This window comes from Rhincodon typus, chromosome 37 (genome assembly GCF_021869965.1).
Source record: "Rhincodon typus isolate 14 chromosome 37, sRhiTyp1.1, whole genome shotgun sequence".
NCBI lineage: Eukaryota > Metazoa > Chordata > Chondrichthyes > Orectolobiformes > Rhincodontidae > Rhincodon > Rhincodon typus.
The window spans coordinates 21,343,884-21,371,803 of NC_063368.1; the positions used below are offsets into that span (position 1 = coordinate 21,343,884).

General features: G+C 38.9%; 1 protein-coding gene across 2 annotated transcripts; it reads left to right on the top strand.

Moving 5' to 3' along the window:
- The first annotated feature begins 84 nt into the window (after positions 1-84).
- On the top strand, positions 85-27,576 carry LOC109933250. 2 transcript variants are annotated; one of them, XM_020532219.2, is made up of 4 exons: positions 135-407; positions 3,334-3,468; positions 10,605-10,688; positions 27,106-27,576. In XM_020532219.2, the coding sequence occupies exons 1-4, from the start codon at positions 150-152 to the stop codon at positions 27,133-27,135; spliced, it is 507 nt and encodes a 168-aa protein (XP_020387808.1). In that variant the 5' UTR covers positions 135-149; the 3' UTR covers positions 27,136-27,576. The 2 variants fall into 2 exon arrangements, with proteins under 2 accessions (XP_020387809.1, XP_020387808.1); XM_020532220.2 differs by lacking the exons at positions 3,334-3,468; positions 10,605-10,688; positions 27,106-27,576 and adding an exon at positions 1,015-3,089 and having other exon boundaries at positions 85-477.
- Positions 27,577-27,920: the final 344 nt, after the last annotated feature.

Sequence of the window (27,920 nt, forward strand, 5' to 3'; positions counted from 1 at the left end):
ATTAATATTCGCCCATAATACCTTCACACTGCAACCGAAATTTCCATAAACTAAAATAAAATTTAGTTGACAAGAGAAAAGGTCACAGGACGTAGGCAAGTCACATCAATTAGCCTTTTCAATGATTTGCTGTTTGATCCCTTTGTTGTATGGTTGTTGCTAGGAGACCTGTTGAGTCCCTCCTCTGTGACGTCAAGGCTGCTCTGGATGGAAGGGGAAGCGAGCAGCCTCTGATTCTGGAACGCAGACCAAGGTGCATCATTCAAACCAGGAGAAAAACCACGCGAAGTGTTGAAGGAAACAGACACTCGGGTACCTCTGGTAACTCTTTTGCTGAACAAGAAATGATGCTGTATTTGGCTCTATTTCTCTTCCTGCCCTTCGCCACAGCCGCTCCTGCAGCCTTGGTAAGTGAAGGGGCAGCACGGAGTAAAGATTTTTCTGATGAACACGGAGAAGACGACAGGATAGAAATAGGTGAGCTGGAGAGGTTTCAATCAATTTAGCGTTTTTATGAAATAGATGTATTACAAATAATGAAAACAGAACACTGCAAAGTTCAAGAATACTGGATTGTCGGCGTGAGGGATGTAAGGACAGTGGGGTGGGGTTGTAATATTTACTCAGTGGAGTAGATTTGTCTTGTGTATATTACATCTTTCCTTATCCTGAGAGCATAAATCGAAAGCAATGATGATAGTCTCAGGAGTAAAATGACCACCACAATTACAATGAAAGATTTCAGCACCCAGCAGAGTGACTTGGATAACACTTTAAGGAGGGAGTGACTGACTGTCTTTAATACAAATACTACTGTTGGAAACAAACTCCCTGAAATAAAACAAAACTCATGAAACGAGGTATAATAAGTACTTGGTTTGGATAGTCATGGTTAATGTTTGCAAGAATTGCTAGTATCTCTTAGTTTGACACTGTTTCACTGTTAAGAATATTTTGCTTTAATTTGTATTTAATTTAAAACTGCTGACTTATTCTTTTTGTTTTGCTTTACAGATATAGGGAAGGAGGGCATCATTTCCATTGAGAGGGCACCTCTAGTTGGTTATCAGCCTTGTTGGAATCGTTTGCTACCTCAAGTCTACCACCTTGAATGCAACACAAGTGGTCATTTTTCAGTTAAATCTGAACTGTTGACAACAAAATTCATTTCATGACCTCGCAGTAGCTGCCCCAGTGTCACAGCAGTTTCCTCATGACATCATAAAGGAGCTGGGCTGTCCTACCACCACTATCAGCTACTGTTCCCCTTCAATATTTTAATCTTAGTGAGGGCGAATGAAGACCAATGTTACATGACTAGTAGAATACCTGACCCAATGATTTTAGAAGTTTACTTACTGTCACAAACTTTAAGTTACTGAAAAGGTGCTCAGTGGATTAGACAAAAGTGCTGATTCAATTTTCAAGTGATGTAATAAACATCTTGTGTGAGTTGGCTAGGGACAAAACAGAGAATAGTGCTGAACAGCTGGTTATTAAATTGGAAGAAACTACAGTGATGTCTCCAGGGGGTTTGGAAGTAGAACCACAACCCATTTTATATGCATGGTCTGAAAATGTGTATACAGGGCATAATTTTAAAGTATCCAGACGACACAAAACTTGGAATGTAGAAATGATAAACTGGAGATTTATGGAATGATTTTAGGGTTGTCAGACTTCAGTTAATTAGAGAGATGAGAGAATTTGGGTTTGTATCCATGCAGCAAGAACAATAAAGTAAGATTTAATATAAAAGTTCACACTGTGAAAGGTTTTGATAAAAGTAAACTAGGAGAAGCTATTCCCAATGACAGGTGAGGAGGTCAGCACAGATTAAGGTAACTGTCAAAATAGCCAGAGAGGAGATGAGATTTTTTTAAATGCAATGAATTATGATGATCTGGGTTGTGGTGCCTGAAAGGGTGATGGAAGGAGATTGGATAGCAATAGTCAAAAAGAATTAGATAAGTATTTATGGACAAATTTGGAGTGCTAAAAGGTAAGAGCGATAGAGTAGGACAATTGGATATTGTTTTCATTGATGTTGCATTGACATATATGATGGCCAAATTGCTTCTTCCTGTACTGTATGATTCTATGAAGTTGGAGTAGTTTGCATTAGCCATCTGAAATCTGAGATATAATTACAATGTGGTTTAAGTTTGGTTTCATTGAGACACCTTGTAAGACATACCCGAAGCACTTTTCATCAACTGGTAGTCCATTTAAAAAATTGTAAGTTGCCGTGGCGTTATCACATATGCATGATGTGTTCACCTACCTACCTGAACGTAAATCCCAAATTTGTCAGTATTAGTGAGTAATGTCAGATCAAAGTTATTAAATGAATTCCTATAACTACTTTGACATTTATGGGGGATTTCATCATTGAAGCTAAATACTGAAATCATAATCCTGTTCCTTTACATGTGGGGCAACTCATTCCTCTCTTCAAACAGATTCTGAAGAAGAGATATAAAATTTTAGACATTTTAGTTCTCTTGTATAACTGTAGTTTAGTAATTTCACCGCTAAAATTGCAGTGGTTCAAGAAGATAGCTCACCACCATCTTCAGAAGGGCAATTAGGGACGGGCAATAAGTGCTGGTATAGCCAGTAAAGCTCACATCCCCTGACTGGATTAAAAAAAAAGGTAATGTTTAGCCTGAGACTTGGGGTTGACTCCATTTTTTTGTGTGTATCACTTTATAGTGAAGACTTCTGGTTTCACTTTCCTGGATCACATAACAGTAGATAGCTCTGTTTAAAATGTTATAGTCTTGAGGATACAGAACGTGAAATGAAATACCAGCCAAAAATTGTTTTTTATCGATTTTCATTCTCCTGTGTTAGTGCACAGACAGTTGTGACAAGACATTGTGTGTGAGGCAATTGAATGCAACAGAGAGCCTCCACGCCTCTTGGTCCCAACCTTATTTATGTTGCTACGGGAAGACGTTGAGCACAGACTTTCTCAAAGGGAAATCACAAACACTACTACAATACTAATACCAGACTGGGTGATCATGAGTAGCTTGTCTACATGTCTGTTCATTGTGTGGTCCTCAAAGCTATCCAAAATATAATGGAGAAAATCAAATGACTTTATCCTGTTAAACATGTAAGGTTATTCAAATTTATTTTTAAAAAAACTTTGCTGTTTTCTATTTTTCACAAGATAGATCCTGTTTGTATTTGGCTTTAGCTCGCAAGGATTCAATTGTACTCTTTGCAGATGTTTAATCAATAATTAAAAAGATGGTAATGATATCACAAACAATAAATGTGATTCAATTCTAATTTTTTTTGGAACATTGTACAACATTTCAGGAGGCTAAAAGTGACTCAGATGGTTTTGTGAAGGTGGTTGACTTTGACAGCCTGCCCTTAAATTACCACGATGAGGAAAATGAAGAAGAATTGGTTGGAGACAAAATCTTCCACAAATACGAAAAAATTGATAAGGTAAGCAAAGATCATATTGATGCAATAGGTGGGAGATGAATAGTAGGGCCACAATTTCATAATATGTTTGATATATGATCAGCGACAAACTTCTGCCTGTGAAAGCATAACTGGCTTCAAAGTGCTAATCAAAAATTTAAGATTTTATCTTGTAGAATAAGAATGAATGTGAACAAAAGTGAATGGGAAAACTTTTATTAGCGTGACAGTGGTATCCCCATTATCAACATCCTGGGGTATACCATTGAACAGAAACACAACCAGACTTGCCATATTAATCCAAGAGCAGGTCAGAGGCCAGGAATATTGCAGTGAGTAGGTCGCCTCCTGACTCCCAAAGCCTGTCCACCACCTACAAGGCACAAGTCAGCAGTGTGATGGAATACTCCCCACCTGTCTGGATGAGTGTAGCTCCAATAAGAGTCAAGAAGCTTGACACAATCCAGGACAGAGCAGTCCACTTGACTGGTACCACATTCACAAATATTCAGTCACTTCACCACCACATTCTGTAGTAGCAGTGTGTAGTCTTTACAAGATGCACTGCAGAAATTTGCCAAAAATCCTTGTACAGCACGACCCATGACCACTTCTGCCTAGAAGGACAATGGCAGCAGATACATAGCAACACTGTCATCTGCAAGGTGCCTCCTTGCTACTCACTATCCTGACTTGGAAATATATTGCCTTTCCTTCACTGTCACTGGATCAAAATCCTGGAATTCCTTCCCTAAGAGCATTGTTGGTGTACTTATAGAACATGGACTGCAGCGGTTCAAGAAGAAGCTCACTATCACTTTCTCAAGGTCAGCTAGGGAAGGGCAATAAGTGCTGGCCCAGACAGAGATGCCTACGTCCAATGAGAAATCAGATTAAAATAAGGATAATTAAATGGAATGAGGATAGAGTTGGCTGGAATGGACTGGAAAAAGAGGTAAGCAGAAAAGACAGTAGATGAGCAATGGCGGATGTTTAAGAAAATAGTTATGTCACTCCAACAAAGATATATTTTAGTGAGGAGAAAGGATTCTAAAAAGGGATTAATCAACCATGGTTAATCAAGGAAGTTAAGGATAGCCTCAAATTGAAAGAATGGACATAGAATTGGAAAAGTTTTGTGGTATGACAGAGAATAAGGAACACTTGAAAAACCATGAAAGGTGACCAAAAACAAAAGGAAGTAAATATGCTTTGAGGGTAATCCAACATGTAATATAAAAAGGATCGTTAAGAGCTTCTTTAAACATATAAAAAGGAAAAGAGGCCAAAGTAAATATAGGCCATACAGAATGAAGCTGGGGAAACAATAATGGGGAACCATGAAATGGCAGAGAAGTTGAATAAATACTTTGCATCAGTCTTCATGGTAGAAAATACAATTCGCATTCCAAAAATACTAAATAAGCAAGGGGAAAATCGAGGGGAAGAATGAAATACAACAACTATTGAAGGCACCAGAAAAGTCCAGAGAATTGGAAAACTGTCAATGTTACACCCTTTATCAGAAAAGGAGGGAGACATAAATCAGATAACTGTAGGGAAGTTAGCTTAACATTTGTCATTGAGAAAATGTTAGAGTCTATTAGAAATATGTTATGGCAGAGCATTTAGAAATACATTATATAGCCAAGTTGAATCACCATGGCTTCATAAAGAGGAAATCATGCATGACAAATTTAGTTGAAATTTTTGAGGAGGCAACAAGCAGGATAGATAAAGGGGAATCGGTAGATCTTTTTTTTGGATTTCTAGAAGGTATTCAATAAGATACTGCATGTAAGTCTACTTAATAAATTAAAGCCCAGGGTGCATACTATTAGCATGAATAGAGGATTGACTAAAAAACAAGACAAAGATTGGGATAAAGGGGGCATTTTCAGGATAGAAACTTGCAACTAGTGAAGTGCCACAGGGATCAGTACCGGGGCCATAATTATTTACTATATATTACATTCCGGGTGAATGTACTATCACCAAGTTTGAAGATGACTTAAGAATAGGTATAAAGGCAAGTAGTGAGGATAACACAGAGTCTGCAGAGGAATACAAGCAGGTTAAATAAGTGGGCAGAAACTTGGCAGATGGAAAATAATGTGGGAAAATTGAAGTTATGCACTTTGGCAGGAAGAATAGAGGAGCTGACTGCTGTTTAAATGAGAAAAACTACAGAAAGCTACAGTACCCAGGAATTAGGGGATCCTTAAGTATAAATCACAAAAATCTAGCATACAAATTAGTAGGTAATAGGGAAGGAAAATGAAATGTTGGCCTGTAATTCATAGAGAATGCTGTACATATGAAAAACATAAATCTTTCTAAAACTAAATAAGGCACAAGTTAGACCATACTGAGAAAACTGTGCACAGTTTTTGGCTTTATCTAAGAAAAGACATATGCTAACACTAGAGGCGGTGCAGAGAAGGTTCACTAGGTTGATCCTGTGCACGGAAGGACTTTTACTATGAAGAGAGGTGGAATAGGTCAGGCCTGTACTCATTGGAGTTCAGAAGAATGAGAGGGAAACATATTCAAACATCTAAGATCCTTAGGGGACTTGACAAGGTAGATGTGGAGAAGCTGTTTCCCCTGGATGAAGAGTCTAGGACCAAAGGGCATAATCTCAGAGTAAGGGGTCATCCATTTAAAACAGACTTAAGGAGGAATTTCTTCTCTCAGAGAGTAGTAATCTGGGGAATTCTTTACTACAGAGGGCTGTGAGGCTGTGTTATTAAGTATATTAAAGGCTGAGGCAGACAATCATTTGGACCTTGCGGTCCACGAGTGTGATTGAAAGAAATCAATGATTTTAAAATGAAATCAGATATAAGGAAATAAACTTTCAGGGCTGTGGGAATAGAGCAGGTAAATGCCTAATTCAGTAGAGGTGTAGACACATTGTGATTGTGCTAGACTGATGGAATTACGTGTGGAGAATGTAATTGATGCAGGACATAGAAAAAGTGTAAATAATTATTTGACTTTGGCCTAAAATCGGTCATCCAAGCATTGGAATTAGGTACAGAAGTAGCCCAACCAGCCCTTTATGCCTGCTTTACCACTCGGTAAGATCAAGGTTGATACCATGACTCGACATTCTTGTCTTCAAAGGTTCTATCTCTACTGCCTTCTGAGGAAGTGTTCCAGGCTATCAATCCTCTGTGAGAAATAATTTCTACTTTTCTCTGTCTTAAATGAGTGACCCCTCATTTTAGATTCTCCCAAGAGGATGTTGCAGTACTATTCAGAATACCAGGTGACTTTTGTTTACAAGTAGTCTGGTATTTGAAATGTAGTTAAGATTTTTAGCTATCAAACTGGGTTTATGTTTGATTGTGGCTTATTATTTAAAACCTTAAAGTGCATACACTGGCAAAGTTTAGCTGTTATTTCTGAGAAAAGTTTTTATAATTTGGTAGCTACCTGTATATTCCTAGCTTTGGGACAGTCGCTATGGTCAGACAAGGCAGCCAGAAGTGATGGTCTTTCTTCCCCTTTTTTTAAAAAAAATGCAGTTGTGATTTTGTACAGCACAGAAGAAAGCCATTCAGTCTGTTGTGTTCACGCTGGTTCTCTGTGTTTCTGTGTCTAATTTTAGCTCCATATCTATCTCTTTCTCTATCGATTTGCAAATTAGTCGTCTCCAAATACATGTCTGATTAACTTTTTGAAGTTCCTATGAATTTTTTTCCATCATCCTTTCATGTGGTACAATCCATATTTTAACAGCTCTGTGTGAAAATATTCTCCTTTCCTTCTACTTCTTTTGATAATTGTTTTAAATCTGGTTAGCTATCCATTTGCCGGAAGAAACAAATTCTCTTTATTTGCTCTTCTGAGGTCCTTCATACAAACAGTGGTTTGGTTGTATAGTACCTGAGTATTGCTGAAAACAGGAAAACATGCCATTGGAATGATTCATTTTTCACTCATCAGGACACAATTGCAAGAATGCCCAATTTTAAAGGGAAGAACAATTTATATGGCATGTCTTTTTTTTTTTCAATTAAAAACTTGGATTTTGAATCTGTCTATATTAGATCTCCCTGCCTTTCTGTTTTAAAGAAATAATCCTAACACCCCCAATTTCAATACATAATTGTTATCGCCCTGTAAATCACCCCTGTACTCCCTTCCTAATGTGTGGTGTCTAGAATTATGCACAATATATATGGGAGCTTGTGGATGCCAGTACGATCCATGGTAACTACATCTACAGTAGGTGCTGGCTACTCCAGGAACTTTGATTCAAGGTTGATGAACTTAGGCACTAGTTGCGAATGTTGCAACATATCAGAGTGGGTGAAAGGTAACTACACCAGTGCTCTTGTCTCAGTTCTTGCCCTTGATGTGAATGTTGAAACACTCTTAACTTAAAATTTGGAATTAAAAAATATCATTTGGCCCAGTGCCACTCTTTCTTCAGGTGTTATCATAATTCAAACCAATCAATTTATTTGTCTCCAGGCATGTCCTCAATCAGCATGCCTTGACCACCACATATAACCAAGAATAACTTGAGAATATTAATTCATCCTAACAGACTAACTTTTCAATATTGGCCTATTGCTCCCAACATGCTGAGTGTTCTACTAGCAATTATGTGTATACTGGAGTTGCTTGTTAGGCTCATGGACTAAAATCAGATGTAAACAAATTACATAAAGGTGACATTTTCTGAAAAAAAATTGCTTGATTATAAAAATTCTCTGGTTTACAATGTTAAACTCATTATTATTGAATTCAATTTTATGACTTGTCACAATGTGATTTGAATTGATAAGGATGATTTTATACAGGCTGTAAAAGGGGAAACGTGGTGTTTGGGGTGACCAAAATAGGTGGGATGTGAAATTTTCACTTTTTTTCCTTTCACTTTTCTTTGGCTGTGACACAGAGATAAAGTTAGTAGTGTGATGGGTCTCATGCCACCATGTGGCAGATTTGTATTTATAATATGTTTGCATGCCATGATTACTCAATAGGTAAAACTTTTTTACATAACATCTTAACTTCAAGGTAATGTCAGTGATGTAGAAGAATTTTGTTAAATCTGGTTCATGTCTGTTTAAAAGCAGCATGCACTCATTTAGCATTGTGCAGTTGTGTCTGAGGTCAGTAATTTTCCTTGTTGAACTCTGCAGCAGTAGGGAGGGGAGCAGGAGAATGACAGTTTGAATGGAGGCTTGGGATCAGGAAGAGTGGGTTTTGTTTTGTTTAAATTTCATTCATGGGATGTGGGTATTGCAGATTAGTCCAGCACTTAATGCCCATCCTGAATTATCCTGAGAAAGGGGTGCTGAGGTAGCTTACTTGGGGTGCAATGATACTTGCTGCAAAATTCGTAGCCTCTGAATTTGGTCACAGTATTTATATGGGCGGTCAAGTTTCATTCCCGGTCAGTGGTAATCCCAAGATGTTGATAGTGGGGGATTCAGCGATGATAATTCCAAGGAATGTCAAAGACTGTGATTGTTTTCTGTCTTGTTGAAGATAGTTTTTGCCTGACACGTGTATGGCCTGAACTTTACTTGCTCTGGTATGATTTGAACTTGCAGGTGATGGGGCTGAGTCTGGAGTTGGGCTGGGACAATGAGAAATGGAAAGCTTACTCTTGAACTCTATCTTTCTCTTTTTAATCAATCCCTTTGTCCTCCTTTGCTGAACTCTGAACTGCTCCCAATCCTCAGGTCAGCTGCTCTTTTTAGCCAATTCATATGCCTATTCCTTGAATCTAATACTGTGCCTAATTTCCCTTGATGGCCATGCCTAAACCATCTTTCCTATTTCATTCTTGTGCTAAACAGGAATAAACATTTGTTATTGTTCCTCCATGCACTCTTTAAATGTTTGCCATTGCCTATCCACTGTCATCCCTTTAAGTAATGCCCCCTAATTTATCATAGCCATTGATTGGGATTGGGAGTAGTTCAGAGTTCAGCAAAGGAGGACAAAGGGATTGATTAAAAGGGGAAAAATAGTGTACGAGAGTGAGCTTTCCTTTTCTTATTGTCCCACACCTTGTACCTTTGTGATTTCCTCTATTTAGATTCACCCTTCATAAATTGGAATTCATGCAAAATTTTCCTACTCATATCCAACTTGTGCCAATTCCTTTTGATGCGTTATCCTTATTTTCTGATCTGCATTGGCTCCTGGCTTAGCTGTGCTTCAGTTTTACATTTCTCATACTCGTTTACAGTTCCCTCCTTACTCATGAATTTATCTAGCCCCACAACCCTTACTGATGGGCCCATTTCTGGGCTTTTGCATATCTTTGATTTAATTGCTGCACTATTGGTGACAATGCCTGGGCCTTAATCTCTAAAATTACATCTCTTAACTTCTCCACGCCACTCCTTCTTTTCCAACATTCATGATTGCAAAGCATTTGGTGACTTGTCCAATAGTCTCCTTCAATAGTTTAGTGTCAAATTTTGTTTGATAAAGCTCCTGCAAAGTACCTTGGGACTTTGTATTTTAATGCTGCTTTCTAAATATAAGTTGTTGCTTATTTAGCAATTTAAAGTAGTTGGACATAAATGTATAATTTGGAATTTTAAAATTTTGAATTTCTGTTTCTGTCAGTTTGGAATGAAGAGCAAGTAGGTTCCCACATTTTGCAAACAATAAGCATCAAAAGTAATGTGTGTTTTGTAGTTCATACGTTTATTGCAGTGTTATTGGGCTAGTTTTATTCATTAAAACCCAAGGAAGACTAATATGGGAAATTGAGCTGAGTAGTGCATTGGATAAGACACCTCAGGTGGAATAGGGGTAGTCGCATCAATCTGTATCTGATAATTTGTATGATGAATAACTTGACTATTAGCTCCAAAAATAGTACAGCAAAGTAGTGGTAAAATTTGCATTTATAAACTCATTTGCTGACATGATCAATTAAGTTTAAAGATTGACAAAATATTCTTTGGTTTTGCTTTCCTGCATTTATCTAGATTAAATGTTAATTCCAATTCCTTTACATAATCTAACATATAAACTGGTAACATTAAATAACTCTTTACTCTCAAGATTACAGTTGTCTGGTATTTGGTTTTGAGCCTACTTTGTGGGAATTTGGTAAAAACACTTGCTTTATTCTGTCAGTAGCACTCATTTTTTTTTCAATTTTGTTTTAGGAAACTGATGACATTACTGGAGATACAATCCTTTCAGAGAGGGAAGTTATTGAGGAGGATGATGATGATTTTCCTGAGAGAAGGGTTTGTAAATCATTATAATTTATAATAAGCAGTGCCTACCAGTTTAAATGTAACATTTTTAGCTGTTGGTCAATGACTGACTTATTTTAGAGACAGAGGCTGACTGCCTTCAAGTAAGTGCACAGTGATTGAGTGCTAAGAAAGCAAGTTAAGAGCTATAAAATGCTCCTGTGCAGGTGTATGATTTCAGTGTGTGTCCTTGTGTAAAAAGAAACCTGACTGAAACATGCAAACAATTGGTGACCATGAACTCCAAAGTGCCGAAGAGATGAAATGGTGTGTAAGGGCAGGCATGATGATATGATGAGGCTAGTTATTTGCAGCTGCTGACTTGTATGGATAAAAGGCCAAGGAGGATGTGGCTATTGTTATGAAGAAGCAGTTGGATAATAGCAAGGACAAGCACTTGATGTAGTGCAGCTGCCAGATACCTGCACTTTTTGCTATCTGGTTTCTTGGGAAAGAGAAAAAAATGGAAGTGGCATCCAAATAAAATGATTTGAGACTTTAGTGAGATGCAAATGCATGGAATTAACATGTCACTATTTAAGGCTTAAGGGGAAAATTGGAAAAGGTTTTTTTGACATTGAGACTCTGATTTTTTTTATTCTGACTGAATTTTCCCACCTTTCTCACCTGCCACACCAAGGAGGGGAAATTCCATCTATTGTCATAACCAGATAAAAGAATGGATATCAAAAAATTTGTTTTGAGCTTAACTTGTGATTTATTAACATGCAAAATAGACATTTAATAGAAACGTGACAATGAAAAGATTGGAATCACTTAGGAGTCAACTAGATGCTGCAATGGAGGATTTAAGATCCAAGCTTGGGCAAGATGTGATCAGTGACGTATTTACATATGTACTTCATTGTCATCACACACTGATATATACAAGCTCAATAAAAACGCCTGTAAGGCCTTACAGGATGACAATATTCCTTTAATACCAAATATTGGTTATAATGAAATAAATTTGAAGGATTTTACAAAAGTGCTTAATTGGTGTTAAGTCTAATGGGCTGAAGTCAACAAAGCCTGGAATTTCTGGTTTTCCAAGCTCCCCTGGGAAGAAATGAAGTGTTCACATCAGAAAGCTTGAAATTGGGAATGTGACTAAACATAAAGTCAAGAAGAATGAATAGTGGCTATGGTTTTATAGCCCAACTGAATAAATGGAGCTTTGTTAGTAAAAAATCAATATTCAATTCTGTCAAATTCTAACTATGCATAATGAAGATTATGGTGACGATGGGTGGAATATAAATAAATCATGCACAGATTTTGCTTTGTTTCTTACATAACATTGATTCCATTTATAACACTGAAATGTTGATAAAATTTCATAGTTCATATTTGTTTCTCTTCCATTGATCTCTTCTTAAGGCAGTGAATTGTGCTGAGGTACAGTTTCTTGACTAAGTAGCTATTCTTTGTTTAAGGCCTTGAACAGTAAGCTCTGCAGAGGTATGGAATCAGGTGACGATCACTTAAATCAGTATCTACATATATAACATTCTAGTGGGGAGAAGTAGTTAGAGGGTATTGGAACCACTTGAGGCACATTTTCCATTTATCTACTTCATCACTATTGAGCCTAATTCTCTGGCACAACATCTGCTCAATCTGGCTAGCTGTGTAAAGGAGAGGCATTAAAGCTGAGACTTTATGGCTTAATGCTGTATTATATTGTCCTATCTGAAACAGAGTTTTTCAATACTTTTGATGTAAATGTTGGATTTATTTTGATAGAAGCAGATAGAAAATGCAGCTCTATTGTGACTTTAATTTTACGAATTAATGCCATTTATTGAAACGTACAATCCTCTCTGCAGCTGTTTCATATTATTACAGGATGAGCATTGAATTATAAGGATGATATTTCATTGATTAAGTCATAAATAATTAAGAGTAAAACTGTGCTCTAAACATTGACATTAGTCTTTCGCTCACTGTCATAAGTGAGAGGAATACACCAGCATAGTTTGTTCATTGACAGTCTGCTTAGGTTGCTGCATTAAAAAAACCCATTCTGAAACAGAAATGAATTTAATTGAACTTTACGCCTCATGTAGATCACATTGGAAAAAAAATGACACTAAATAGCATAGAGGGTCAGAGCAACTCATTCTTCACTCATTCATGTGTGCTTTGCCCAGAGGAAGGCTACTGGCTCACTATCCGCTGATGTTTTAACCTGAACTTAAGACCTTTTTCCTCCCTGTCAACCACCCGGCCAATCCTTGTGTCATCTGCAAACTTACTTATCAATTCCCCCAACATTCTCATCTACGTCGTTTATATATATGTCATGACCGATAAGGTACCCAGCACCAATCCCTGTGGTACACCACTGCACACTGGCCTCCAGTCACACAAACAGCCTTCTACCATCAGTGATTGTTTGCTACTCTCAGGTGCAGGGTGCAAAGGCAGGCTCTAAGTTTGCCACAGATGGGATTTGCACTGATGGCTGTAATCTAAACCAAATTCTGGAGCCACATAGCCAACCAAACTAACCAATCCTCTGCAGCAGCTGATGTACATCTTATTTCCTTCTGTGAAGCAAAGTGTTCAGCTGGTTACTATGGGCAGAATCTTTTAGGGGCCTGAATAACCTGACTATGACAAGAAATCTGGAGAATCATGTGAGAAGCCCAGTGAGGCCTTGCTTGATATTGGGAGCAACATATCACACTTTTTAATAGAGTTCTGTGTATTGAGACAAGCTGTTGCCAGGGAGCAGCGAGATACCCATTAGTGGGATTTCAAGAACAGAACAGAACAGCTTCCCAAACGACACTAAACCCAGGAGCAGAATTTGAGATGACCCTGCTTGAACAATCCATAGAATAGAATCTGTAGCATTTCTGTGGTATGGAAACAGGCTATTTGGCCCAACAAGTCCACACTGACTCTCTGAAGAAATCCCACCTGGACTCACCACCCTACCCTATAACCCTGCCTTTCCCATGGCCAAAACACCTAGACTGCACATCCCTGGACACTATGGGCAATTTAGCATGGCTAATGCACCTAACCTGCACATCCTTGAACTGTGGGAGGAGACCACAGCACCCGGTAGATGGGGCGGGGGGGAGCGGGGTAATGGGAGGACGTGCAAACTCCACATAGACAGTCACCCAAGGCTGGAATTGAACCCAGATCCCTGGCGCTGTGAGGCAGCAGTGCTAACTACTGATCTACTGCAGATCTCACCTTATTAATTTGCAACGTCCTATTCTACCATCTGTCGCAAAGCAAATAGTTGCTAAGAATTCTTGACATGAAAATCTGAGCAGGTACCTGGCAATTCCAGCTTGCTGCTTCCAACTCCAGACCTCTATCTCTGAACACACACCTCACAGCAATGGATTTTGGCATTGGACATTTGTCAGCTTCTCTGCATTATCATGGCACATCTCCAATCCACTTGAACCATGCTGCTGCAGCGCCATGCTGCACCTTGGTTTGTACCGATAACTGTCATTGGAATGCTTCTGCAAAGACAATCTGAATGCCTTTCCCTGCATGCATCTCGCGGATTGGACCAGACTACATCTCAGGACTGCTTGCTTACTTTCTCGACGATTACCCACCTTAAGCTGCCTGATGCTCACAATACTCCTGATTTGCCTTGCCTTTTTTTAATGCTTTGCGTCCTCAGCCATAGCTATCAGGCTCATAGTACTTCTGTCTTGCCATGCCATTTCACACAGACTCAAAGCCAGAAAGCTTGTCATAGTTGTCAGCAGTCCTCAGTCAAGTAAAGGGACATATTCTTTAGTCAGGGATGTCCCGAGTACACAAAGTCAAGGGCAGTGTCTGATACCAGTCCAAACTGTCGGACGTGATCAGTCAGCCGTTTAGAGTGATCAGGATCAGGATTATCTCCTGGCACGGACTGAAAAGCTGAATGTCAGGTACTACGTCTGTCTTAGCTGTCTTACTACTCTGTCTTAGCTCTTTCTGCCCTACTGTGGCCTGCTTTCTCCTGGAAAGAAGGAAATGGAGGTATTAGAGAGATGACAGTGGGTCACACAGCTGTTAGTTCTGGTGCAGGTGGGGGAAAGTTGGTGAGTAGGCAGCACAGAGGCTCTGCAAGATTAATAGTGTAGGGGTTTGAAGGAGATGAGAGTGAGTGACGGAAGATGTTGCATGTGTTAGTGAGAATGTTAGATCTTGAGTCTTGGTGGGAGGTGGGTGCAGTTGCTGAGATGTAGTGGAGGAAAAATAGTGGCACTTACTCTGGCAAAGAGTGTTGGGCATTGCTCCAGACAGCTGAGACTACACTGACCAGAGTAGCAATCGTTGGATCAGGTTGGCAGAGTCTGATGTCATGGCCTCCTCTGCTGGTCCTGAGAAGACAACAGTTCTCCTTTGCATCACACTGTCCACCAATACTTCAAGGCAAATATCATGTGCAGGGCAGCTCAGAACTGACAGTGCTTGAGTGGGTGCAGAACGGACTTTCACCAGGTGGTATAAGTGCTAGGGATGCCAGTCTATTCTGGGATATCTTAAAAGAGATGATAGGGAACTTTATGAAGGTATACAGATATTAAATAGTATAGGTAAAGTTAATCCGGAGCACAAATTCAGGGTTTATCAGAAAAAGGGGACACACTGGATACAATGCAAGGCAAAACAGCCTGTTGGAAATGGTACCCCAACCACAACCTTTTAAACATTCACTCCCTCCACTTCCTGAGCACAATGGCAGTAGTGCATACCATTTACAAGATGCATTGCAGCAACTCACCGATTCTCCTTTTGACAGCACTTTTGAAACTGGAGACCGCTATTCAACTAGAAGGAAAATGATAGTGAATGCATGGGAACACCACCACCTGTAAATGGACCACCAAGCCGTGCTGACTTTATTCTGACTTAGAATTCTATCGCCATTTCTTTATTTGGTTGGGTAAAAAACAGCAGCACTGTAGAAATGCTCACACCCCAAGGAACTGCAGAGCTTTAAAAGGCAGTGAGCCATAGCTCTCCCAAAGGTATGTAAGAATGGCAACAAATGCTCCTATTCAAAGAATGAATAAAGCAAAATGACAGAGGAAAATTTGGTGTTGATATCAGCAGAACATCGTTAATCAGAATGACAGAATTTTACATTATGTTTGAAAGTGAACTAATCCAATCTCAAGCAAGTGTGTTAAATTTGAATGAGGGAAGTTATGAAAGCATGAGGTATGAATTGGCTGAGGTGGATTGAGAAAATACATTAAAAGGCATGATTGTACATTGGCAATGGACAGTCTTTAAAGAACAACTACATGACTTAGAGCAACTATACATTCTTTCAAGGTGCAAAAACTCAAAAGTGGTAAGTCAACCATTGCTGATAAAATTAAGATAAGATTAAAAGAAAGGTTTATAAAGCAGCTAGAAACAGTAATAAATCTGAGGATTGGGAATTATTTAGAATACAGCAAAGGAGGACCAAAAGACTGATCAACAGTAATAAATATGAAGCAACCTCGCAAAAAAGAAAACATAAAAATGGACTCTAAAAGCTTATAAAGGTATATAAAAATTGAAATGTTTGGATAATGAATGTGGTTCCATTAAAAGCAGAGTCAGGAAAATTTGTAATGGGGAATATAAAAATGCCAGAGAAGTAAAATGATTATTTTGTCTGTTTTCATTAAAGAAGATGCAATAAATTTCCAAGAATTAGAGATCCATAGAGAATAAGGATTTGAAGGAAATTAATATTTATATGAAGGTTATAATGGAGAAATTAATGGACCCGAGAGTTAAAAGGTCTCTGGGACCTAATAGTCTACATTGTAGAATGTTGAAGGAAGTGACTAATAGGTAGTCAATGCATTGGTAATCATGTTCCAAATTCTGTCAATTCTGGAATGATTCCTGCCTTTATATTTTGATTGTGATCTTACCAAACTAGACATTGGGAAATCAGGTTAGGTGCTAGTGAGCTCACCACTTCCTCCAAATAACCTCCATGTTGGACATTGGCACCAGCATTTCAGGACATCTTCCATAGATATCATCCACACGCATCCCATGTCCACGGGTATTTGCATCCAATATGTGTCAGCCTCTAATGAACCCTCAAGGCACATTTCCGATCCACTTACAGGACACTTCTGCACTTCAATGCTGCACCTTGGACTGCAGCAGCAACTACAATTTTAACACTATTGTGTGCTCAGAAACAAACCAGGCCTGTATTCTGTAGAGTTTCTAAGAATGAAAGGTCATCTAATTGAAACATTTGAAACACTTAAAAGGATAGACAGGGTACACAGAAAAGATGATTTCCTAGGTTGGGGAGTCTAGTTCCAGGGAGTACAATTTAAAATTAAAGGAGATGCCATTTCAGACCGAAATGGAAATAATTTGCTTTTACTCAAAGGGTGACGATCTTTTGTATTGTCTACCCCAGCGGGCTGTGGAAGCTTAGTCTTTGAATATATTTAAAGTAGAGGTTGACAGATTTCTGGTTACCAATGGCATAACGGCTTATGGGGATAGTGTCGTTAAAAGGCATTGAAATGTTCACTCAGTCATGATGATGACAAATGGAGGGAGTATACTTGATAGGATGAGTGGCATACTCCTTGTTCTATGTTCCTCATCAGAGAGTGATAAACATTATGAGTGAAGTTTGGGTTAGATGGTGAGAATGAAAAACATAGACTCTATCAGGAGTCGGGGGATGAAAGAAGATGGCTCTTTTACTCTGGGCACTGAGGTAAGTGGCCTACCTGATCTGGATCCATCATGATCAGTGTAAACCTAAATATCAGACAATGTAAAAACAATCAATAGACTTTTACAACTGGCTTTGTCTTGTAAATCTACAGGAATTCACCAAGATTTTAACTAAGTTATAAAGTGCTAATACTGTACAAAGATCTTCAATTTTCAGATATATTGACGATGATTTGTTTCTCAGAATTTAAAATAAATTAATGACAAATTAGGCACCTAGATACAAATAACAATGGAAAGCAGAAGACAATGATTAATGAACATGGGATTTGTTGGGAATGGGATCTCATCTGACTGGGGAATTTCTAGAGGAGTATCTTTGCAGCATCTTTTAGAAATAAGTGGTACGGAGAAAAATACACCTAGTAGTAATTTATGTTGCTGGTGAGAGTGATGTGTAGCTTGGTGATTTACAAATGGATTAATGATCATATTTTGAGTGAGATGAATGGGTTTCGCTGGCATGAGTGGAAAGGAAGATACCGAGTGTCCAATCAATCTGAAACCATAATAAATGAGCATAATTCCAATATTAAAATATGTTGCAAAGGTATTTTAAAACTTAATTTTAACTGTATTATTCACTTGCAAAGCCAAATATGTGACACTGGATGCAATTTTGGTAGTCACTTTCTTAAAGGTCATTGAAAATTTGGCAAGCATTGCAAAGAGTAAAGAGGCTGATCGCATTATAGGAATATAAGAATGTATGGGGCCAGAAAAGCCTTTACTATCTGTGATAGAAACACAGAACACAGTTACAGGAGTAGACCATTCAGCCTTCTAGCCTGCTCTGTCATTCAATATGGTCATGGCTGATCACCTAACTCAGCAACCTGTTCCCACTTTTGCCCAATTTTCTTTGATCCCTTTAGCCTAAGAACTATTTCTATCTCCTCTTGAAAACATTCAATGTTTTGGACTCAACCACTTTCTGTGGTTGAGAGTAGGATAGAAAGTATTCAGCCTGGAGCTCGGTGACCAGTGGTGTGCTGCAGGGATCTGTTCTGGGACCTCTGCTGTTTGTGATCTTTGTAAATGACTTGAATGAGGAAGTGGAAGGGTGGGTAACTAAGTTTGCCGATGACACGAAAGTTGGTGGAGTTGTGGACAGTGTGGAGGGTTGTTGTAGGTTGCAACGGGACATTGAGAGGATGCAGAGCTGGGCAAAGAAGTGGCAGATGGAATTCAACCCAGAAAAGTGTGAAGTGATTCATTTTGGAAGGTTGAATTTAAATGCAGAATACAGGGTTAATGGCAGGATTCTCAGCAGTGTGGAGGAACAGAGGGATCTTGGTGTCCACGTCCACAGATCCCTCAAAGTTGCGACCCAAGTTGATAGGGTTGTAAAGAAGACGTATGGTGTGTTGGTTTTCATTGGCAGGGGAATTGAGTTTAAGAGCAGCGAGGTTATGCTGCAGCTCTATAAAAGTCTGGTTAGACCACACTTGGAATATTGTGTTCAGTTCTGGTCGCCTCATTATAGGAAAGATGTGGAAGCTTTAGAGAGGGTGCAGAGGAGATTTACCAGGATGCTGCCTGGACTGGAGGGCAGGTCTTATGAGGAAAGGTTGATGGAGCTAGGGCTTTTTTCATTGGAGCAAAGAAGGATGAGAGGTGACTTGATAGAGGTGTACAAGATGATTAGAGGCATAGATAGAGTGGACAGTCAGAGACTTTTTCCGAGGGCGGAAATGACTATTACAAGGAGGCATAATTTTAAGGTGATTGAAGGAAGGTATAGGGGAGATGTCAGAGGTAGATTCTTCACACAGAGAGTGGTGGGCGTCTGGAATGCGCTGCCGGCAGTGGTAGTGGAGTCAGATACTTTAGAGACTTTTATGCGACTCTTGGATAGGCACATGGATGATAGTAAAATGTAGGGTGTGCAGGGTAGATTGATCTTAGTAGGATAATAGGTCGGCATAACATCGTGGGTTGAAGGGCCTGTACTGTGCTGTGCTGTACTGTTCTATGTTCTATGTTCTAACTGATCCAGTCTCTATTCATACCTTAGTCCTGCTATCCCAGAAATCAGTCTAGTAAACCTTTGTTGCACTCCCTCCATAGCCAGAACACACTGCCTCAGAAAAGGTGACCAAAATTGCACATGATGCTGATCCCACACAATCTCTTATATCCTTCAATGAATCCTAAAATTGACACTTCCTTCATTTGTTTAAAAAAACCTAAATGCTTAATTTCACATTGTTATTTAAGGAAAGCCAACACATTTTTAGGACTGGGTAATTCTGAGAATGCGACTTCTTTAGCAATGTCAGTGATTCTGTGAAGCAGGTAATGAAACACTTGCACAGTATACGTGCCAGAAAGTCTGTAAATTTAACTTTTGGAGTGCTAAACTTCTGGAAAGGAACAAAAATAGAAATAAAAACAGAAAATGCTGGAAATACTCAGTAGGTTTGGCAGCATCTATGGAGAGTGAAACGATTAACTACTTCAGGTCAAATACTTTTCATCAGAACTGGGGAAATTTGGGGATGAAATAAATTTTGAGCAAGTGGTGGGTGGGACAAGACAAAAGATCTGTGGTAGATGTAATGAAGAGATGTGATCCCAAATGTTTTAAAAAATATCATGTGAATCTATGTTAATACATGATTATTTAAACAAAAGGCACTTAAGGAAAAGGCACTGTGTACACTTAAGGAAAAGGCACTGTGTACGCAGCAGCAATCTTGCGCCTACAAGGAACAAGGATCTTAGATTGTGTTATTGAATCTGGGGAATGTTCAGAGAAGTTACAAGGCCCAGTTTGAGAATGAATAAGACTATTGCATGTTTGGACTGAGAAAATTTGATTTATCTGAAAACAAGAGCCTGCTGCCCCCTTTCTCTTTCCTTCCAACTCCTCTCTGCAATACTTATCAGCTAAAAACCCACCAGAAGTAATCTTTACTGCTTGTGGAGGATTTGTTAGAATCTACCCCACCTCTGAAGCAAAGGGCTGTTATTTTCAGGGAGTTTCATGGCAGGTTTTCATCACGGCCCACAGTGTTGTTTTTCACACGATCATCTGCTTCCCACCTCATTAATTATGCAATCAGCCTCTTTGGCAGCTTTCTTACACAATTGTGACGAGAGGTGAAACTTCCTCTGGTGTTGGGATCTTCTGGTGTACAAACCATGTCTAAAGCCCAGCAGCACATCACTTCAGATGCTACATGCCAAGGACTACCTCACACACTATCCTCTTAGGAAATCAATACGTTTCAGAATGGAAAATTATCAGCCTGCTTTCCAGAAATGGACCTGGAGCTGGTTAGAGTGACCGAGAGGAAGGCCATTGCCTACCTGGGAGATTACCAAAGCTGTCTAAAGGACCAAACACAGCTGACTGGAAGACAATTACTGACCGAGTTCAGTGCTGTCTCCAGACTTAGAAGGAATGCACAGCAGGGCAGGAAAAAGATCAGTGATGAGATTGTGGATCTCCTGCATCTTTGCCACATCATCAGGGCCCCTGTGGTTGAAACTCCTCATTACGATGCTGGTTTACATCCCCCGGAGGATGATGCAGGTTCTGAGCTTCCCAGGGGCATGTGTTTCTCATCCATCTGTGTGGATGTCATTAATGCAGTGGCTGTAGAGACACAACAGCTTTTATGTCTGGATCCATTGGGGTATCAGAAAGAAAGTAGCTCCGCAGTAATGTGATTGCACAAAAGGAAAGCCTGCTCCCTCAGGGGAAAAAACAAACTTACTCCAGCCACTCAGGTGTGGTCGCAGGTATTTTACATTTCGACTGTGCACATGCATTTTCATTGAGAAAGGGGGAAACACGAGTCATGTGTCATGGAGTGAGTTGTTAAGGCTCAGCTTCTTGGTCTAGTGACCACCCACTCCCCCCAAACTTTGATGTTCCTTTCTACTTGCCTTTCCTATCAACCACATCAGATTTGATCTTCACTACATTCCCATCCAACTCCCTTTTATTTAACTGCTCATCACCCTACATTACCCCAAGGCCCAGGCATGCAGCTTAATTATGCTAAGCATAGTTATGGACTGACCCCCATCGAAGTCAGAGTGGTAGTGACAGTTGATTACACCCCCTACTTTGTACCCTTTGCCTTCCCATGTTCTATCATCTGCCATGCTTATATGTTCAGTTTATCCCCCTTTACAATTAATATCTTCTCTGCATCCCAGAATGCTACCTACAATCTGCATAACTAACATTCTCAGTATCCCTACCACAGCACTGACCCCCAGTAAACTCTACCCCTCCAACTTCCAATTAATAAACCCTCTGAACTGACTTTGCTCCCCTGCACTGACTGACCATGTGCAAATGTTAACAAGTGACAAGTAACATTTGTACCATACAAGTGCCAGGCAATGAACATCTTCAACACGGCAGAATCTTTCTAATCAATACCCCCTGACATTCCGTTGCATTACCATTGTTAAATCCTTTACCGTCAACATCCTGGGGGTTACCATTGACCAGAAACTGAACTGGACTTGCCGTATAAATATGATGGCTATAAGAGCAGGTCAGAGGCTAAGAATACTGCAATGAATAACTCACCTCCTGACTCCCCAAAGCAGGTCCATCAACTACAAAGCTCAAGTCAGGAATGTGATAGATTAGTTCATACTTACCTTGATGGGTACAGCTCTAATAACATTCAACAAACTCTACACCATCAAGGATAAAGTAGCCCACTAGATTGGCATCACATCCACAAACATTAAATACCTCTATCACCAATGGTCTGTAACAGCATTGTGTATCAGTACAAGATACACTGCAGAAATTCACCTAAACTCCTTAGATAGCACCTTCCAAACTCACGACCGTTGCCATCCAGAAGAACCAGATCAGCAATTATATGGGAACACCAGCACCTACAAGTTCTTTCCAAGCCAGTCGCCATCCTGACTTGGAAATATATTGCCATTCCTTAGAGTTGTTGGATCAAATCCTGGAACTCCCTACTTAACACTATTGCGGGTCTACCATATCAAATGGACTGCTGCAGGTTAATAAGGCAGCTCACCACCTTCTCAAAGGCAACTGGGGATCAGCAATAAATGCTGACCCAGTGAAGCCCATATCCCCAAAATGCTATGACACAGGGATAGCAAGCCAAATCAATCAACCTCACTATCACTGGATTCACAACAGTGAAATTAAAACATTCAATGACTGTCTAAACTACCTAACTGTTCCTAACCATAGGTTATGAATAATAGATCTTGGACACCAAATTTATAATTTAAACAAAAATTACCAATTTATTATTAATGATGTAATTTTATCAGAACACAGATGGCAAGATAATCTAATTAATACCTATGATTTATAGCCTAAGCTTCTTCGATCATAACCACTCTCAGAGACAGACAGACACAGTTAAGGGATAACTTAGAAAGAGAAAACAAAAAATTGTAATTTTCTAGTTCAATAACTGAAGAGAAACTAGTGTGAGAATAAAGCAAAGCAGCAGTCTCTGAAAACCTCCAAAAATCACACCGTCTCCTGTGAAAACCCCCTCAGAACTGGCTCTCTTTTTAATATCCAACCAGCTGCCAGCCCTAAGCATAGCAACAATGTGGTGCCGATTTGTCTACAGTGTCCTTAGATTGGTAATTAAACTGTGTTATTTTCCTGGCCAGTTCCCAAAAAAAAACATTGGTCTTTGTTCTCTCCTCTTTTAGAACAAGCTGCTGTTCAAAGTTCAATTCTTAACTTCAAATCACAGTTCCAAACAAAACAAAAAGGAAAAATAGTAGTGGTCTCTACAGTAGTATGCTCAAAGGAATTTCTTATCAGAAAATAGAACTTTTCTGTAGTAATCAGAAGCCAATAATAGTCAACTATATCTGTAGTTCATGGAACATGAAGGAGAACAGATTCTCAGGGAAAGAATCAAAGTAAGTTGACCTTGATCTTTCAGTCCCATTGATACTGTGGCAATACTTCGAGATGTGCCCATTCATCACTCTGCTAATGACAATAAAGGTGGACTGGCTGTATGGGAAATCAGGAAATTTCTTTAGTATTTGCGAATACTTGCATAAGTCTCTCAACTCTTCTATGTACTTACATTTTCTTTTTGTTCTACTCAAAACCACTTTATTTCAGTCATTTATGTTGGGGATATAAATCAAGGTATAACAATGCAAAATGTAGCATCAGACTGAAGTGTATCAGTCAGATTGTAATAATGCAGAATGTAATGTTCGACTGAAGAGTATCAGACAGGTTATCAGAATACGATTGTGATTTTTTTCTCATTTACTGTTTTGATTCCCTTTTGCGATATACTACCCTGAATTCAGAAATAAGCAGCTGACTTGTTCATTCGTCTTTGTTGAGGCTAAATTGTAACTAGTTTTAGAAACTGTTGGAAAGTAGACTAAATATATCCTCTATAACTTCATGATAGTTGCCATACTTTAGACCTTTAGATCTCCATTAATCCAAATGTACTGTGTTTCAAAAATATAATTGTTATGGCCGTGACTACAGATTTTAAAGAAAAATTCCACCAGACACTGAAACCATAATTTATGAGTTCTATTCCTGACTGGTCAATTGTTCATCCTGCTTCAGCTGACACTGTTTGCTGGGACATTGGTGCATGGAAGAATGGAATTGTCTCATTATATTAGGTCAGAAATCACATGACACTAAGTTATAGTCCAACAGGTTTATTCGAAAACAAGTTTTCAGAGCCTCACTCCTACAGGTGTTAGTGAGAGAAGTACCTGATACAATTTTTATATGGGAGATCCCCATTCTGATAGTTACCATTCTTCATCTTTTTAAATCTCAGAACAGCTTAGAAAGCTCTCAGAACCTGCAATTTCCCTCTTGATCCCTCTTAGTTCTAAGCCTGAGATCTCCCTCCTGACTACTCTGAGACCCGGAAATCTCTCTAAGATCTCTCCTTGCCCTCCCTCACCCCAATACTATTGCATTCTAGGGCCTTCCTCTCCAATTCCTTAGGATAGGAGCGTGCCTCTGCCAACGGTCCCAGATCTTCTGTCAATGTTCCTTCCTCTCCAATGTTGAGGTTGAAGCCTGTCTCCTTTCTGCTGTAAGACATTGAAGTTCCCTTCCTTTGGTTCTCCAAAGCAGATATATCCGTACCCCTGCTATTATTACTCAACATAATACCCTTGATCCCATTATAACCTCTAAGCCACTCTAAGCAATGTTATGAGAGATCTGCCAACAAATTTATACAGAGGAAAAAGGAGATAGATAAATTTTGAAATTTCATCTTAGTATACTTTTGCCTATTTCTTCTTGCCAAAATACCTGAAGGAAAGATAATATGAGCAATTGTCCATTGCCAAGATTACAGTTTTACAGATGCCTATTGTTGCTGGCTATTGTGAGAAGGCAGCAAACAGGAGTTAGTTGTCTGAAATAAAAACAGAAAATATTGGAATACTCATCAGGTCTTGCAGCATCTGTGAAGACAGAAACAAAGATGATGCCACAGGTAATGAATGTCCTTTCATCAACTTTGGGTAAAGTTAGAGATGTAACAGGATTTTAGCAATGGTTGGACTGGAAAAGGACAAAAGGAAGGACTGAAATAGAGTGGGAAGAAGGAAAAGATTGAATGACAGAAGAGTTCTCTGCTTGCCTCTTAGTATCTTCAAAGGGAATGGTTTTTGGCTGAGAAACGACATAAAAACAAAAGTGAGATAGCAAGAACTGCAGATGCTGGAGTCAGAGATAACAAAGTGTGGAGCTGGAGGAATACAGCAAGCCAGGCAGCATCAGAGGAACAAGAAAGCTGATGTTTCGGGTCCTTTTGTTATTTAAAAACAAAAGTGAGCCTAGAGCAGGAATGCCGCTGGCTACAAGTTGATTTTTCCCTCATTTTGATATTCAGACTAATCACAATGCAAACAGCTACTCAAGACTATGGACCATAATATATAGGAGCAAGAGCAGGATTCAATAGGATCATGGCTGATTGGCATTCCTCACATTCACTTTCCTGCTCTTTCCCTGTAATCCTTGATTTCCCAACTGATCAAGAGACTATCTTTCTCAGCCTTAATAAATAATTACACATTATACTGGATAATTTATAATACACTTCCAAATGTGTTGTTTGTTGTGTTTTACAATGTATAATTTTCACATCGTATAAGTCTTGGTTATGTCATACAAAGTAATCATATATTTGTTGGGGTAACAGAAATCTTTGGCTTTGGGAAAATCTTCATTAACTTTTTGTCAGGTGGAAAAGACGTCCACTTTGTCTGAAATTCTTTCAGGCCAAATCATTGATCCCATGTTTGTTCAGGTAGATATATTACTTACTTCACAATTTTGAAATCTGCCAATTATTAGGGGGCAGATACAACTGAAACAGTGCTTAGTTACTGCAATTGAAACAGTAGTTAGTTACATCATCTAATATTCTTAAAGCTTTTATGGCACAGTGTCCCAGAAGGCCAGGATCAAGTCCCCCTATTCTAGAAGTGTGTCATAGTATGTCTGACCAGGTTGTTTGAAAATATCTGTCCTCTTAAGTCGTATAAAACTTTACAAATTCCGTGGTTGCAAACATAAAAATAATTATTCAGTTGTTCGTTTGAAATTTTAACCTATTGGGATTAGATTTAAAATTGCATTGCCTACAAGGTAATATGTATATTAAAAATGTATTTGTATTACCAAGTATTGGAATTTTACAGTATAATGCATGTCACCGTTATATTCACTTCCTAGTGTGGGAAATGTGGAAAAATCATTTGTGCAAATGTTTTCAGAGGAAAAATGATCTTAGTCTCACAAATGCATGGAATGTGTACATTTTCTCCAGTGCACATTATCAGCCACTTAACCTGGTTGTAAGAAAGGTGGGGAAATCTGCTACATGGTGAATAAAGACAAAGTTAGCAAAAGTAAAATACGTTCTTGAAACTTTCCCAAAACATCAATTGCATATGAATTAAATCCCTGACTCACTGAACTGAAGATTCTACTAGTTGTGCCTGCTGAATAACTTCTAGAACTAGGGGGAGGCAGTGGCCTAATGGTATTATTGCTGGACTGTTAATCCAGAGACCCAGGTAATGTTCTGGGGACCTGGATTTGTATCCTGCCATGACTGATGGTAGAATTTGAATTTACTTTTTAAAAATCTGGAATTAATCCAATAATGACTGTGAATCCATTGTTGATTGTTGAAAAAGCCCAACTGGTTCACCAATTTCCTTTAGGGAATGCAACTGCCATCCTTACCTCATTTGGCCTTTTTGTGACTCAGCCCTACAGCAATATGGTTGACTCTTAACTGCCCTCTGGGCAATTAGGGACGAGCAACAAATTCTGGCCTAGCCAGTGACACCCTCATCCCATGAATGAATGAATGAATAAAGAACAATACGAAAGGCCACACATAGCTGGCTCCATCGCTGGTATTTTTTTGAAAAGTGAAAATGAAATTGTGCATAATTGAAGCCTGTGTTCAGCTTGGTACATAAGCAACAGTTTAACAAGCTGGAACAGTACTCAATTCAAATTGGAAAGAGACCCATATGATGATTAAAAATAATAATGTTGGAAGCACTTAGCAGCTCTGGCAGTATCTATGGAGACAAAAAGAGCTAACTCTTCAGTAGAACTCAGAATGTTAATAGATTGTCTTGTCCACAGGTAATTGAGCCTCTTCACTGGCAGCAGTGAACAGCGAGGGATCAGTGACAGCAACCTTAGAAGAACAGCCTAAGGATTATAAAATGGACTAGAGCGAGTGATTTTTTTTTTACTTTTCATTTATATTCAAGATAACCAAGAACAAAGATCCATCCATGTTATTTTATAATAGGTAACATTTGTTAAAATAAAATATACTCTGGAAAAAGAAATGGCATGTGAACACTTTTTAAGTATATGATTCTAGCGAAACAAACTTCTAAAACGCAAATATGCAAAGCTTGTGAATGTCAGTGTGATGCAGCTGCTAGCTGAAGGGACAAAATAAACAGCTTTGATGCCAATGAACTTTTGAATGCTAACATTCGTTCCCATGTCAATGAGATATTTTAATGATGGGTACATTGCTGAGCACACTCCAAGGGCCAGATATCTGTAATATTATTATGCTGAATAAATGATATCACACGACAGCTTGTATTGGATGTGATATTTTACTTTAGTAGTACAGCTACAAATGTTTCTCTAATATGCCAAATAAATCATGCAGAACTATTTGACTCAGCATTGGGACTAACTTTGGGGGATGGAAATGTTTCACTTATTGGTGCAATCTTTGACCAGGCAGGAGCTAAGAAATGGTTTAAAAGTTCTGACATTCATCTGAACTTCCTTTAGGAAAATCATGCAGTCTTTGCTAGCATGACTGAGTATTATTTTCTCTCTAGCCTCGAACTTTACTGATTTAGTCAATTGTGAATGGTTATTCTAAACTACAAAGTAACTGGGTTTATCATGACTTAAATATTTTGTTT